The sequence below is a fragment of the Marmota flaviventris genome, chromosome X (assembly GCF_047511675.1).
Source record: "Marmota flaviventris isolate mMarFla1 chromosome X, mMarFla1.hap1, whole genome shotgun sequence".
Classification (NCBI taxonomy): domain Eukaryota; kingdom Metazoa; phylum Chordata; class Mammalia; order Rodentia; family Sciuridae; genus Marmota; species Marmota flaviventris.
In genome coordinates this window covers 120,376,169-120,393,474 of record NC_092518.1, presented here as the reverse complement: position 1 = coordinate 120,393,474, position 17,306 = coordinate 120,376,169, and the positions used below count along the sequence as shown (strand labels likewise).

Here is a 17,306-nt window from a genome sequence, read left to right as displayed (position 1 = left end):
AAAGATTCCTGTCCTCAGAAGTAATATTCAGAGATCATGCAATATAGCAGTCCAATAATCCTCTGTGACACTCTTCTCATCCTGAGTGTATACATGAGGCCTTTGCCCCTTGTCCTGTGATACCAGGTTTTCTACTTTGCAGTGGAAGCATGCATTACTGATTTCCATTGGAGCTACCAGTCTCTCGTTCAGCATTGCTTTTCAGCCTGTACAAAAGAAAGAAGTCTCCTCTGGAAATCTTTGAAAAGGCAGACTCCTAGTTTGTGTAAGTGATATACTTCTACAGAGACAGACCCTATCAAGTTTAATATAACCTCTATCCAATTATGAAACTCAAAGTTTCCTCAAGTATCAAAGCATCCTCTGTACCTATGTTGGTATGATTTTATTTCTTAATTGGTTACCTGTTGTGCCAGAACTTTTCAATTGCTGTAGGAGGAAAGAAGCTTTCTCCTTTACCTGACACTTGGTCAGATCTCTGGGAAAAATTTTCCAGAGTTCCTAGGCTTTCAGTTTTCAGTCAGGTGCCAGCATCAGCTATTTGAAAAGATACAACCTACTAAGCTTGTTCTTCTGCTGCCTCAAAGTACTTCAGATCTCATTTTCTTGCAGATACATTTAGATCACACTCTGAAGTTATTACAGAGAAAAGTACTGCCACAAATTAGAAAGCACCAGGGTAATTAACTCTAGGAACTAGCTAAAAAGATTATTTTGAGAAAAGTTTTCTGATATGTGATCTACCTTCCAAATCATGTAGGTCAGCTCTGCCATTAAAAATGCCAATATGCAGAGCTAATACATATAATAAGCAAAAAAGTTTTAGAAGCTTATTCCCCTTATAGAAGTATTCTTTGTTTATAAAAAAATACTTTTTTCTGCAAATTCGTGTAAACAGTAAGTTTCACTGTGTTTTAAAAAAAATAACTTGATGCTTACACAGTCTCCCTGGAACATAGTTCTTTCTTTAACGTATACATAAAATATTAAAATCACACATATTAGTGGAGTACCATATAATGTTTCAATTCAAGTACACATTGTGTAATGTTTAAATCAGGTTAAACATTATCTATCTCTTCAAGCATCAATTTTATGGAGAAAACATTAAGAACCCTTTCTTCTAGCTTTTTGAAATGTGTAGTTTGTTCCTATCTTTAATCACCCTACTGTAAAATAGCACACCAGAATTTCTTTCTCCTATGTCATTGTAATTTAGTGCCCATTGATCAATGTTTCATCACTCCCCCTGCCTTCTGCTTTGCCCACAATTCCACTAGTAGCCATTCCCTTCTAGTAGCCACCATACCACTCTCAACTTCTATGAGGTCTATGTTTTTAACATTCCGCATGAGTGAGATAATATGGTACTTGTCTTTTTGTGCTTGGCTTATTTCACTTAACGTAGTGATCTGCACTTGCATCCATGTTGTTGCAACTGGCAGGGTTTCATGGTTTATGGCAAAATGGTCTTTCTTTGTGTATATGTGCCAAATTGTCTTTATCCATTCATCATTTGATGGACACTAAGATTATTCCCATTTACTGGTTAATGTGAATATTGCTGCAATCAATGTGGGAGGGCAGACCTCTCTTTGACATGCTGGTTTTATTTCCTTTGGGTACATACCCAGTAGTGGGATTGCTGGGTCATATGGTAGATCAATTTTTATTTTTTTGAGGAATTTCCTTACTGTGGCTTACTATGGTGGCTCTATTAATTTACATTGCTATCACAGTGTGCAAGATTTGCCTTTTCTCTACCTCCTCACAAGTACTTGTTTTTTGTCTTTTCAATAGAAGCCATTCTTACTAAAGTGAGGTGATATTTCATAGTGGTTTGGGTTTGTATTTTCTTGATGATTAATAATGTCGAGACTTTTTTTATATACCAATTGGCCATTTATTTATATGTCTTCTTTTGAGAAATGGCTATTCATGTCTATTGCCCATTTAGAAATTGGTTACTTGGTTTTTGCTATTGAGTTTTTGGAGCTCCTTACATATTCTGGATATCACTTCCTTGTCAGATATATAGTTTGCAAATATTTTTCCTACTCTGTAGGCTGTTTCTTCATTCTGATGATTGCTTTCTTTGTTGTGCAGAAACTTTAGTTTGATGGAATCCCATTTTTCTATTTTTGCTTTTATTTTCTTTGCTTTTGGGGTCTTATAAAATAAAATCCTTGGCCATTCCCATCTCCTAAATATTTCCATTATGTTTTCTTCTAGTGGTTTCATAATTTCAGGTCTTTTATTTAATTATTTAATCCATTTGAGTTGATTTTTGTACTGGTGAGGGAGTATAGTTTCTTTCTTCTATATGAATATCCAATTTTCCCAGCACTATTTATTGAAAAGGATGGCCTTTTTCAATGTACGTTCTTAGACCCTTTGTCAAAAATAAATTGGCCATCGATGGCTGTGTTTACTTCTAGGCTCTCTATTCAGAATACCATTGGCATTTTGATAGTTTTCATAAATGTATAGATCATTTTAGGGGACATTGAATTCTTTTTCATATAATTCACTATTAGTGAACAGTAATGCTACTGACTCCTGTATGTTGATTTTATATCTTACAAGATTGCTGCATTCATTTATTAGTCTACCAATTTTGTGGAATCTTTTGAATATTCTATCTGTAGAATCGTATTATCTGCAAAAGTGATGGTTTTGTTTCTTCATTTCCAATTTGGATGACCTTTATTTCTTTCTCTCGCCTTATTGCTTTGACTAGGAGTTCCAATTCTCTTTTGAACAAAAGTGATGAAAGTGGGCATCCTGTCTTGATCCAGATCTTAGAAAGCTTTTAGTTTTTCCCGTTCAGCATAATGTTAGCTGTTGGCTTATTATATATGGCCTTTATTTTATTGCATAGGCTCCTTCTATACCTAATTTTTTCAGGGTTTTTAAAATCATGAGATGTTATATTTAATCAAATGAATTTTCTGCATCTTTTGAGATCATCATATGTTTTTTGTCCTTCATTCTGTTGCTGTGGTTTATCAAGATTATTGATTTGCATATGTTGAACCATGTTTGCATCCCTGGGATGAATTTCATTTGATCATGGTGAGCATCTATTTAATGTATTGTTGGATTCTGTTTGTTAGCATTTTGTTGAGGATTTTTACATCTGTATCCATCAACCATATTGGATAGTAGTTTTCTTTCTTGTTGTGTCCTTGTCTGTTTCTGATATTAGGGTAATGCTGGCCTCATAGAATGTGTTTGGAGGAATTTTTCCCCTTCAATTTTTTGGAATGATTTAAGAAGATTGTTATTAGATCTACAAGTGTTTGATAGAACTCATCAGTGAAGCCATCTGGTCCTGAGCTTTTCCTTGATGAGATACTTTTTATTACTGATTCAGTCTTACTTATTATTGGTCAATTCAGGTTTTCTATTTATTCATAATTCAGTCTTGATAAGGTGTATACATCCCAGAATTTGTCCAGTTCTTCTAGGTTACTAAGCTTGTTGGCATGCAATTATTCATAAAAATCGAATGATTATCTGTATTTCTGTGTTGTCAATATAATATCTTCTTATTCATTTCTGATCTTATTGATTTAAGGCTTCTCTTTTAGGATAGATAAGGGTTCATCAGTTTCATGTTTTCTTTCAAAGAACTAGCTCTTCAATTCATTAATCTTTTGTGATTTTTAGTCTCTTTCATTTATTTCTGCTCTAATCTTTATTATTTCTTTCTTTCTGTTAATTTGGGGTTTGGTTTGTTTTAGTTTCTGGAACATATTTCATGTAAAATCATGTATTTCTTCTGCCACCTAATTGGATTGCCTAAACAATCTGTATTCTTCCAGAAAGTATGGATAGACTAACTTGCCTTGTGCCAATCAAACAGCTTGAAGATATGTGGGCCATCCGTTTTTGTTACAAATATCAGCAAGCTACTTCCATTTCATACTGCACTTGCTGACCAGCTGACCAGGCTTAGAGCTAATGAGGCCTTTGGATATTTATGTGTATATATATATATATATATATATATATATATATATATATATATATATATATAATTTATTTATTTTTATGTGGTGCTGAGGATCAAACCCAGGGCCTTGCACGTGCTAGGTGGGTGCTCTACCACTGAGCCACAACCCCAGCTTCTGGATCATATATTTTATGTCATGACAAAATAACCCTTTTAGCTCTGTAAAGCATGTATGATTTTTGTTTATTCTGTTTTCTAGCTTATTTCAGTGTGTTTATGAAAAGAAATTGCTTTTAAAAATTTGACAGACTGGATAATCTGACACATGGCCCCGTTTTACAGAAATATATAAAAATCCCAAACTATCCATTACAAAGGTCTAAATGACCTCTGTGGCTAAACTATCATGCTCTAATTCTGTTTTCAACAGACCATGGGTTGTGACAGGCACTTCAATAGTTTATTTATTTTTGTTCATAAAGAACTAAGAGAATACAGCAATACTGTTTTGGCATATTTTATGGGCTCAACTTAAAGTAAATTAAAATGTCTATGAAATATCTTGGAATATAAAAACACTACTAAGAAATTCCAATGTAACAATGAGGAAAAATTGCCCCATATGCATATTGTTAATTATAATTTGCACTTACTCTCAAATGCCTGCTAATTACTATGTGTACCTTTTAAGTCATTTTGCAGCAGGATATTTCATGAAGCCCATTTTAAATACCTCATTTCTTTAGTGTTGTGGCTTGAAGCACTGCAGCCATTTCAGCCTACTGCAGACAGAAATGAAAAATGAAATAAGACAAAACTGTTTTCTGGGAAGCAAGCTTGGAGGAGAACACTAAACACCAAGTGTAATTCATGTGCAGTCCTAATTTTTGGCAGAATTCATATTCTTCCATGTTAATAAAATGTATACAGGCAGACTTTTTTTTTGTAAATTGATTCCATAGTAAAAAGAGCATTACAAACAAAAGAGATTTTATTTATTTTGTCCTGGTTTTCTGGGCATGTATTATAAGAAGTAATCCTACATTTCATGTTTATGGAGCTTTTTATTTTCAGAGCTTCTTTCACTATATCATTTCATTGGATACTTATACAAAAACCCAATAAGGTGAGCAGGACTGGTAGACTTTTTTTAACATTTTACAAAAAGCAGATGAGTAAAATTTACTTTAAATATTTGCATATCCAAAAACCAAGAGTATACATTTGTGCCTGTGTCTTGATTATGAGGGAGTGTCTTTATTCTTGCTTGCTGCTTAAGCATTAGAAAACAATGCTTTATTATTCTCTTTTCTTCTTCCTTCTCTTCCTCCCTCCCTCCCTCCATTCTTTTCCTTTAAAACAAAAATATTGAATTTATCTCTAGGCTACTTTCCTTCTTTTATTACCTATTCTTTCTGCCCTGGCAGGCAAGCTCTGTCCTTTAAAATAGCTTTCTCTATTCATTTGGAAAATTATAATGCCATATTTTACCCTTTTTTTTATTTATACTATTAGCTATGCTTCATAGTATGCGCTGCCCTCAAGTATCTCATAATCTATGAATAAACCATGCACTTTTATCATGAATTAACAATTTTGCTTAGCTATAGTGTACTGGGTAAGTACTGATTCTCTCTTCCCTAACCTATCCCTTCCCATTCCTTGAACTCAATGATAATGAAGTTCATTCACATCAAATACACCCTGGGACAGAACATGAAAGCCCTGCATTTAATAATTAGTCCTGGATTTTGAGATCACTGATGGAGGACAAGCCTATACAGAGAATATAGGTAGCTACATTGTCACCCCATGGGTCTGCTTTATGTTTCAAAATTCCATTTATTTATTTTTTTACAGAGTTGAAAATCTGATTTTAATCTGCGTATGATTTTCATTAGCCTGGGGAATAATTGACACACACAAGTCAAACCTCCTTAAATAACCTGCTCACTTTAAATATAGAAAATTAATCATCATCAGAACATGTATCAGAATTAGAAGAGTGACCCTTGCTATTGGCAGTAATTCTTAAATTAATTGGACGATAAGGCCATTGGAAGAGAGAAGGGGAAGGGAGGGAAGTGGGAGCATTGAAGGGAAATGTAGAATAATTAAAATGAAGAACCTGCTGGAAACAGGAAATCATGCATTTCTAGGTTCATTATCAGAGTTTGTTAATGCTCACTCATACATCTATAAAATATTTTGTTTTCCATTTTCTGTGGTGCCTGCCTTAAAAAATGTTACATGTGCATTAAATAAAGTGTTTTGAAAAGCATTCATCTGTACCAGGATGTATGCACTTAGCATAGCATACACATATGTGAAAAGTGATTAATGTGTAATACTGTTATCACAGGCTTTCCCCTACTGTCTAGAAGCTTAGTGTTGCCATTTTGTGTATGGACCACTTGAATAGACTCTTGCTCTCTCTAGATCCAAGAGAATCAGTGCAGCTCATTTAAAAAATATTTCTTCTGGGGAAAAATATGTTAAAAGGAAACATTTACAGTCTACACAGCCATTCTCAAAGCTTCCCATCCTGCTGAGAAACAGATTTAAATGAAATTCTGGTACCTAGTAGTGGTGTCATAGCTGAAAATACAAGACCAGGGAAAAAAGGATGAAAATCTATTGTTAAGGCCTATGTTTACAAAATCACATACTTTAATCAGGAAGGTATTTAGTTTGGGTGAGTATCATTTAATATTGGAGTTGTATTTAAGGACTGAGATAATATAAATGATATACAGATATATTCTAACTCTGGTGTTTTGGGTTATAGTTGCTGAGGGTGTAGCTACACACCCTCTGGCTGAGTGACATGGCCCTTGCTTGGCTCCCTTCAGGGAAGCCACCTTCACAGCCCATGCTTTTGACTTTCTCCAGTTGCAGCAGGCCAAAGATAACTGTGCTCCCCACATCTTACTCTCAGTGCCTGGGGCAACCCAGGGCTGTATTGCTTTTTCTGACTATAATAGAGAATAGCCCTTTGTGCTCAGGTGAATATGTTCCTGACACACCATTGACTGTTGGGGTTATTTGCACACAGGCCACATTACTGATTATGCTAATGCCTTCTTCACTTAACTCTCATATTCTGTGTGGAGGTCTGATCTGCCCTAGAAGAGCAGCTGACGTTAACATCTGTGGCTGTAAAAATTCTCAATATGTTCTATTGATGTGTTCTATTGACATAGCAGGGTTGCAAATTGTTCCCCTTTAATAGTGTGAGCAAATTGGCAAAATAGCAGTGTTATATTTTACTCCTGGGTCCATGTGTTCCCGAACCGTAGACTCCTCATTCCTTACTCAAAATATGATAATTATAACTAGCTGGTATGGATTCCATAGATAAAAGTTTCAATATTCACTAAAAAAGCAAACAAACCTTGAAGTTTAAGGGAAATAGAATAGAGACAATTATATAGAGGAAAGATATTAGAGACAAATCAATTATTCCATGAATTAAGAAGATGTTATTTCTCCCATACAGATATGAAAGGGCAGTAAATAACTTTTAAGAGAAAATTGTGTAGAAAAAGTTATAAAGCAGCTTTCCTTTTTGCCCATGCCAAGTAATTTCTTAGTGATTATGCAGGGAATATGGGACATTTTATTTACCTCACTTATTCATTCTAATAGGACATATTTATCTAGTGCCTATTAATTCCGGAACACAGTGATTACTTTCTTCATTCAGTCCTTCATATGTGACCACTAGGGTTCTTTCTTTCAGGGTGCTAGTGAGCATCTCCAAATCAATCAAAGTAGGTTGGTTCCTGGCATATATCTATTTAGTCTCCCCTGAATAGGACCTTTCTGGCTTGTGTCAAATTGAATTTTTATTGTTTATAGGGATCACTGCTAAGATATAAAGAGGTACAGTTGCACCCTGTCTCCTTTGGGGGACCTTTCTGTGTAGGGTGGGATGCTCACATTTTCCACATTTGATAAAAATCAAACCTCTTCTGCCTACTCATTCTCACACTGGATGAAATGACAAGTGTCACACATAGAGAACAGAACACTCCTTTGGTTGCTTCAACATTCTTTTTTTGGCCTCATTTTCCTCTCTCTCTCTCTTTCTCTCTCTACTGAGCTTTTGAGTCCAAATTTAGTGAGGATGACTAAGAAATTTCCAGGATGTGACAGAGCATTCAGTTCATTGAATCCTTCCTTGCCATTTTCTAATAGTTGTAACAATTGCCAAGTTTTCCTCCTAATATTGTAGGTGCCATGTTATTCTTAACAGATATTAAATAACACATGTGGGATCTGCCTGTGCAATGACAGCCTGCTTCTACAGACAGCTGGTTTTATTCTATGGCATTAAGGAAATCCCTGCAGACATTTTACTGGTTGACACATCGGAGTCCTGGAATTTCCAATATTTAAATATGACTCTCTGAAATTCAAATTCTATCAACAGTAATTGAGTGGTCTAATAATCAACTGGTCTGCCATGAGCTAGACAGTAGGATCTGTCATTTTTGAGGGGAGAAGATAGATTTGGAAATAAGATGAGTTCCCCGTCATCTGTAGCTAATCATGCACATGTTTGAGTCTCAGAGCCATGTAGTCATATAGATAGAGTTTATGGGAGCCCAGGTACAGATGTAATCAGCTCTGATTGGGACAGAGTATATATGATTCCAAATTAGTCGTATTTAAGCAAGGCCTTGAATGATGAGAGGAAACCAGTAGAGAGAAAAGAGGAATGACCTTCCAAATAAAGGAAATGAATAGCATCTGGAGAAACACATATGGTTCTCTGGTGGAAGACGCTGGAAGACATGATGGTGACTGAATAGTGGAGGATTTTAAATGCCACACTTGAGTTGTTTGTCATTTGTACTATAGGCGTGGTGAAATCATCAAAATTTCCTGAGGAAGGGAACTTTGCTTTAGGAAGACAAATCTGCCAGCAGAGGAAAGGCCAGTTAGGAGATTCTTACAACAGTCCAATAAAGAGATTACAAAGGCATAAACTAGAGCAGTGGCAATGAGGAAGTGAAAGTCATGGATCATGGATTGGAGAGTATGTAAATGAATGTAAAGCTTTTAGTGTAAGCAACTACCAACAGATAATTCCAATTACTAAGAGAGGAAATTTAGGGAAAGTGTAGGGAGAGTAAGTGTGACACAGTACTTCAAGTATTGTTCCTTTTCTTCTGCATTGAATTCCTACCCATCCTTCAAGGCTCAAATGAAATGACACCTTCTCTGTGAAGTTCTCCCAGGTCCCCCGGTCAGAATTAAGTCTGACTTCCTCTGTTCTCATACAATACCTATTTGATGCTTCCCTTTTGTTCTTAGGGCAGCATATCTTGTGTGTAAGTCATTTGGGTACATGCCTGACTCCTGCAAATTCATAATAAGCCATCTGGCAGGACATATTATTTACCTATGAATTTTTAGCACCACCTAAACACATGGATTATTAGAAAATGTGCATGAAATGAATGAATGAATGCTGCTATTACACAAAATGTTAAAATTTAGTTCTTTTTGAGGATCTAGCTTAGAACACAGTTATAATCTCATCTCATCATTCTGTGGTCAGCTATACATGGTTCATGAGGCTAAATGGTACCTCCCACCTTGATGATATGTTTTTCCAGCAATTTTATTTTTAAATGCTTTCTGACTCTTTATGAAAGCACAGTCCACACTGTCCAAGGATGGCAACTTTTTTAGAAATTATTTAATTCCCAACAAATTTCAGCTGTGTTCTATGCAGTTGGTCTCACCACTAGACAAAATGAGACTTCTAGTCAGATTTCTTTGTAGACATACCTTGGCTTTCCTTATGTCAAGAAATCCTACAAAGAGTTTTCACTCTATATACAAGAGTTCTTGTATATAGAACTCTTCAGTTCCTACCATGTGACAGCTGCCCTAGAAGTACCTTTCTTCTTGAGTAGGTTGAATTTGTGTGAGTCCTCTGAGGATCTGTCAAGTACGTACCTAGGCTGCAATGTCCCACCCCTTCAGGATACTGAAATTCATGCAGTCTGGAGGCCCAGTGGGGGAGAATAAGACTGATAACTGAATGAAATAGGGTTTGTGAATTCCAAGGAAAAAAAGAGGAAAGAAAATTGCTTTGGTACTTAACTTTTAGAGAAAAGCTAAGGAATGTGCCCCTCTTTGCTGAAGTGACTTAAGTGTACTTCAGATGTACTTGCTCAACTAGTGTACAATTGCTTACAATGATATGGGGCTGGGGTTGTGGCTCAGTGGTAAAGCACTTGCCTAGTACGTGTGAGGCACTGGGTTCAATTCTCAGCACCACATAGAAATAAGTGAATAAAATAAAGGTCCATCAACAACTAAAAAAAAATATTTTAAAAAAATGATACCTAATAAGAAAATGAAGGAAGGAGGACTATAGAGGCGATGTTTAGAAAAAAGATAGAGGCTTACAATCCAAGGTTTAAAAATTTGGTGGTATTATCAGCAGTTATTCCTGATATCATCTAAAATATTAGCAAAAATCTGATAGCACTCCATTGGTATGTGTATCACAGGTAGCTCAGTTGGCATTTTCCTCATTATCTTACATTCTCAGTGAACACTTTGCTACTCTCTGAATTACTTACAGATTAAAATCTGCTTTTCATTTATTCAACTTAGAAATGGTCATTTGTAATGGCTGTTTATTGTATGCATGCATGTGTACATGGGTACACATACACTAAAAAAGAGGCTATTTTTTGGTTTCTTTTTTTTTTTTCTACCCGATAAGTTCTTGTGGCTTTGTACGGCCCAGTCCAAAGAAAACATGGCCAAGTACATGACAGAAAATCGCATTCCAGGGTTCAGAGTCTCCTGGGTTGCTCTCTCATGTCTGCTTGTAGAATTACTGTAAATTCCTTGCTTCTATATTGATCTGCTTGTAAATGTACTATAAGGCAAGGATGGGGTGGGGGTTTTTTTTTTTTCTTTTTAAAGTCAAGGTCCAATGATCTAAAAAATCAATTTAGTTTGTCTTAAAGTAAAAGGTAGCCTTTTTTGTAGCATCCTTTTAGAAATATAGGCAGTCAGCATTGTAACACAGGTTTCTGCCTCAGGCAACTGACAACCATAGTGTATACTAACTTGAGAATCCATGAAAATTAAGTACAAATACTGAGTGTTTATTTTCTCATATTTATTCTTGAACGGAGCAAAGCTCCACAGTATAGCTTTATATTGGTCGTTTCAAAATTTGGCTCTTTTGTTTGTCCAATATATTATACTTACGTGGTTACTTCTCATTTCCCCATTACCTATTACAAAGAGAACTAATCATTGATCAGTAGAACTTTCACTTAGGTCTTTTCCTAAAGCATCATGTGAAATGTTATTTATAGTCTATTGGTTTCCAATGATAATAGTTTATGCTACTAAAATAGACAGCAGTCATACAAGCTTTAACAAAGTATGTCCTAAACCCCCGAAAGGTGATTCAAGTTATTCTACATGAAATTCATAGCTACAAATATTGAGATTTTGGTTATTTACTTTTGTTGCAGGAACATTTCACACCTGAGTGCAAATTCAAAGAATCGGTGTTTGAAAATTATTATGTGACCTATTCATCGATGATATACCGTCAGCAGCAGTCAGGCCGAGGGTGGTATCTGGGTCTGAACAAAGAAGGAGAGATCATGAAAGGCAACCATGTGAAGAAGAACAAGCCTGCAGCTCATTTTCTGCCCAAACCACTAAAAGGTAAATTTGATATTGTAGGAACTATGGGTTATAGTACAAAAAATATTAATTTAACTTGATTCTTTATTATACTTTTGAAAGTTTGATAAAAACTTTGAGAAATTTTTTTATGTTAAGGCATTTATACATAGAGTTACATTTTATAGTACTCAAAACATTAGGACAATAATGAAAAAGTCACAAAAATATTAAGGCAATGTTAGGTAGTCTCCTGATTTTTTCCATTGTACATCTACATCAGTAACTCCTAGTAGAAGTAGCTATATTGCTAACTCAGGAAAGTTAAGAGCCCCAAATTATACCAAAAGGGTAACTACAAAGAAACATAGATGTTAAAAATGTGCACATACTTAACACTTATCAGATATCTCCTGAGGGTCCTTTCTAAGATCCAACAATATGGTCCCAAGAATTTTCACTCATAGATTTGTTTCCAGTCATTACTAGCAGATTAATAGCAAATTGGAAAGGCAAAAGTTAGGAATTGGCTATGGAACACAGAGATATTAGAAGTAGTGAGATATGTTAAAGAAGGCATAGAAAATGCAGATCAAAGAGAAGATTTCAAAGAAGTTATCCAGACTGGGATTAGAATAAGAATTTAAAGTAGGGGCACAGTGATGCCACCCCCATTGAAATCAGCATATCATTATGTTTTACAACACATTTTCTGGAGCCAGACTTCCTGGGTACAAGTCCTGGCTTTACTTTTACTAACTAATGGTCTTAAAAAGGTTATTTGTCAGTGTGTACCTCAAGTTCATCTGTAAAGTATGAGTAAGAGTATTTATGCCATAGGAATCTTACCTAGATTAAATGAGATAATTCATGTGAAGAATTCAGAACAGCATCTAGCATGTCATGTTTTACAAGTATAAGCTAGTACTGCTATTTACAATCCAACAGTAGCAATTGCTACCATTTACTGCACCAAGAAATATGGTAATAGACTCTTGGAGAATTTCATTCTAAGTATGATAGAAATCGGTATTTTAAGATGTTTTAAACTTTAATATTTGGCTTGCGCAGTATGCTGTAGATCATATTTAAACTTCTAAGAGCTTTATTAAATGCATTTTTCATCAATCCTCTCATATATAAACATAAGTGATAGAAGTTAGGCATTAAAATTCTTGACACACTACTGCATCAAGACCAGATTTCGCTTCATCTGATCGCATCCACTCTGTAATCAGGACTTGAAACCAGCATTTTTCATGTTTGGCCAGAAGAACAGTTGGCCAATGTGGAGTGATATGCCCAGTTTTTTTGTTTTTGTTTTTGTTTTTGTTTTTGTTTTGTTTTGTTTTCCCTTGTTTTTTTAGTTATTTCTGTATTGACAAATGAAACTGTATATATTTTTCATGGACAAGATATTTTGAAATGTATCCATTGTGGAATAACTACATTTAGCTAATTAGCGTATCTATTGCCTTGCATAGCATGCATATTCTTTTTGTGGTGAGAACACTTAACATCTATTCTCTTAGCAATTTTCAAAGCTACAATACATTGATGTGCTGATTTGAAGGCCTTTTACATGATCTTTATGTGCATTTCAGTGGCCATGTACAAGGAGCCATCGCTGCATGATCTCACGGAGTTCTCTCGATCTGGAAGTGGGACCCCAACCAAGAGCAGAAGTGTCTCCGGAGTGCTGAACGGAGGCAAATCCATGAGCCACAATGAATCAACGTAGCCAGTGAGGGCAAAACAAGGGCTCTGTAACAGAACCTTACCTCCAGGTGCTGTTGAATTCTTCTAGCAGTCCTTCACCCAAAAGTTCAAATTTGTCAGTGACATTTACCGAACAAACAGGCAGAGTTCACTATTCTATCTGCCATTAGACCTTCTAATCATCCATACTAAAGCCCCGTAATTGAGATAAAGCTTGTGCAAAAGAATGCCAAGCATTATCAATGAACTAAACCTGGGAGAAGGACTGCCAAATTTTCTCACAATCTCACGTATACGTTGGGGATGACAACCAAAAATATTTCACAGCACTAACGCTGATCAAAATTTGCTCTCCAACCAAGAAAATTTAAAAGACCACAATTGTTCTTCAAAAACAAAACAAAACAAAATTAACCGCTTAAATGTTTTGTAGGGGCAAACAAAATTATGTGAACAGTGTTGTTTTCTTGGCTTAATGTTTTCTATCTATGCTTCATTCAACTGTACTCTTTACTTTCATATAGCGCAACTTAATGGTTTCTGAATTCAATGGTTCTATTGACTCTGTGTCACCTAATCCAAATCAACCAAATTCAGGGTTGAATCTGAATTGGCATCTCAGGCTCAAGGTAACAGTGTTCTTGTGATTTTACCAATTATTTTATTTAGATTTGTAGTATTCTGGTCAAGTTCTTGTGCTGTACTTTGTGAGTAGAAATTAAGTTATATTGTCAACCCTGGTCAGTAAAGATAACTTTAAAAAAAAGAATATCCTTAAGTGTAGATTTCTCTTAATTCCATTTGTGTATCATGTTAAACTATTGTTGTGGCTTCTTGTGTAAGACAGGAACTGTGGAAATGTGATGTTGTCTTTTGTGTTGTTAACATAAGAAAAGTCTTCTCTGTATATGTACAAGTCCTCCTGTCATTGTATTTGGCACGTGAATATTGTGAACAAGGAAATGTTAAGACTGGTTACCCCTAAACAACATATATTATACCTGCTACTGGAAAAGTGTTTAAGACTTAGCTAGGTTTCCATTTAGATCTTCATATCTGTTGCATGGAAGAAAGTTGGAATCTTGGCATAGAGTTGCATGATATGTAAGATTTTGTGCATTAATAATTGTTAAAATCTGTGTTCCAAAAGTGAACATAGCATGTACAGGCAGTTTTCTGTCCTGTGCACAAAAAGTAAAAAAAAAAGTTGTTTAATATTTGTTGTTGTATACCCAAATACGCACCAAATAAACTCTTTATATTCATTCAAAGAAGATTATCCTTCAACATATATTTATTGAGTATCCATTAGGTGTCATTAACTATATTAGAAATGGGAGTTAAACACTGAATTATGTAGATAAATTCAATGTCCTCAGATAATCTACAGTCTAGACATTCATATTAACAGGTTCAATCTTTCAAGTACATTTATTGGACTTACTTAGAGTTCATATTGGTACAAGGAAATCTCATTCCCATTCAGCAATCAAATTACACAAAAGAGATCTGTGCTCTAGTAGTCTTTCTACCATTTACAGTGTCATATCCCCTGTCTGTTTCTCAGTTCTCACCTCTGTAGAGGGAATACACAGGACTAAATATCTGAAGTTCTTCTCATCTCTGAGAGCTGAAGGAAAACATTGTTTGGTGTTGATCTCTTTCACCTCATTCCCACAAGCTGCCATTGCCTGACCATGAATTCTTTGGGAATTATCGATATATGAAGGTGTTTCAGTCAGCTTTTTCACTGCTATGACTAAAGGACCTGACCAAAACAATCGTAGAGGGGGAAAAGTTATTTGGAGGCTCACAGTTTCAGAAGTCTCAGTCCATAGATGACAGGCTCCATTCCTTGGGGCTCAAGGTGAGGCAGGACATCATGGTGGAAGAGTGGGGCAGAGGGAAGCAGCTCACATCATGGTGATCAAGAAGCAGAGAGAGAGAGACTGCACCCTCCAGATACAAAATATATACCCAAAGCCATGCTCCAATTCCCCCCTCCTCCAGCCACACCCTACCACTTCAGTTACCACTCAGTTAATCCCTTCTTATCAGGGGATTAAATCAATGATTGGGATAAGGCTTTCACAACCCAGTCCTTTCTCCTCTGAACCTTCTTACACATTGTCTCACATGTGAGCTTTTAGAAGACACCTCACATCCAAACCATGACAGAAGGGAAGAATAGTAGACCAGATAAAACATAATTGTGTTCAGGGCATACACAAAATAGTAACTGTGGCCCAAGCAGCATTGTTTTGCAAGGCCAGGGGGCTGCCCATTCCCAAGATGTACATTCAGCACAAACTCCCAACCCAATCCAGCCCAGCCTAGCCCAGTGACCTGGAGATTCCATTTTAAGTCCTACTCATCCTGACTTAGCTCTAAAGCACACCTGTATTTAGTGAGGCTGCCTATATTGGACTCAGAAACCTTTGCCACATGATAGAAACACCAGTAGCCTCTCACTTGTTCCCCATTCCCCCTTTACGTCTTAATAATTTTCAACCAATAAAACAGCACACCATCAAGAACTTTAAGATTTCTTTATTGACTATTATGAGGTTGCTGGTTTTGCTCTTTCATTGCTCAGGAAAACTGTAGGCATGCTGGTAATTAGCAAGTTAGCACTTCGGTGTCTCAGGGAAACCTGACATAAATAGGAAAGAATGAAAATATCGAAGAATACTTTGTTCCTAGTATTCTTTTTAAGCTGCCTCAAGTTGTTTTTAAAAGAAGGAGGTACTTAAACAAATCAATAAAAATTTCTCAAAGAAACTTATCTGTAAGTGATGACACCACTTTCACACACCTCCCTTGGTCACACACATGCACACATCATGGCAGAAAATATTAGTCCTACCATATCCTTGGTGAAAGACAAAAGATTCTGTAGTCAAATAGTTTTGGAAAACACTACAATATCACCTGGAAGATTTATAAGACTCAGATTGCTGGACTGACCTCCAGAGCTTCTGATTGAGTAGGTCTGACATGGGCCCAAGACTTAGCATTTCTAACAAGTTCCCAGGTGATGCTGAGACTGTTGATCCTGAGGAACCACACTTTGACAACCATTGGCATACACTCTTCCCTTCCTCAGATTTAAAGTGTACATTAAAACTGGGCATGGTGGTACATGCCTGGGATCCTAGCAACTTTAGAGGCTAGGATCTTTAATTAAGTCATAGGATCACAAGTTCCAGGGCAGCCTGAGCAATTGAGCAAGACCTTGTCTTAAAACAAACAAACAAAAACGACAGGAGATATCGAAGACCTAGTAAGAAAAAAAGTAAACTTTCTTGTAAAAATGAAGTGTGCATTAGCACATATTCTGAGGGAGAAAAAAACATGTTGAAGAGCTCTGCTTAACTTGGTGAAATGCTGAGATAAACAAATCTGTACATAAAGCTATATAAGGATTGGGCATACGCAGTACCAATTAACACTGGAGTGCAGACTTCAAAACCTTTGTGGGTATCTGAACTACCTATGGTCATTTTAATTTTTCTGCATTTTTATGCTTGGGTGGAAATCTCCTGAATATGATTTCTACCAAAGCTTGAAAACAATTGTTCTGTGGCATAGCACTTGACCACACATTATAAAGAATATCCATGTCTCTACCAGCAGTCACTTCAAAACAACATACACTTTTTCTATTCTGTTTCTCAAAATACTTCCAACCCCTATTCAAAGCCACTTCTACATTTTAAGTATTGATTATAGCAGGATCCTATTGCTGCCACAAAAAAATCTATACAAGGATATGGCAGTGCCATAATACATGATCATTTCCAATTACAGAAACAACTTGTGAAGTGTAGTTAGGGAAGGCCACTAGGACTCCATATTTACAAGGACAGCATGACATGCTTTCACTGTTCTGTCCACAAAGATGTGGTCCATGGTTTGACTTCATGCATTTAACTACCTTAGAATGAAAACA

The 17,306-nt window shown here is 36.0% G+C and overlaps 1 protein-coding gene across 3 annotated transcripts in view; it reads left to right on the top strand.

The window, feature by feature from the left end:
- Fgf13 (fibroblast growth factor 13) overlaps positions 1 to 14,591 on the top strand; it is a 509,017-nt gene extending 494,426 nt beyond the window's left edge. For all 3 annotated transcript variants that reach the window (XM_027940173.3, XM_071606884.1, XM_027940176.3), the window contains 2 exons: positions 11,479 to 11,677; positions 13,240 to 14,591. In XM_027940173.3, the coding sequence (XP_027795974.1) occupies positions 11,479 to 11,677; positions 13,240 to 13,376 (336 nt within the window). In that variant the 3' untranslated portion in view covers positions 13,377 to 14,591. The remainder of the gene's footprint in view (positions 1 to 11,478; positions 11,678 to 13,239) is intronic.
- Positions 14,592 to 17,306: the final 2,715 nt, after the last annotated feature.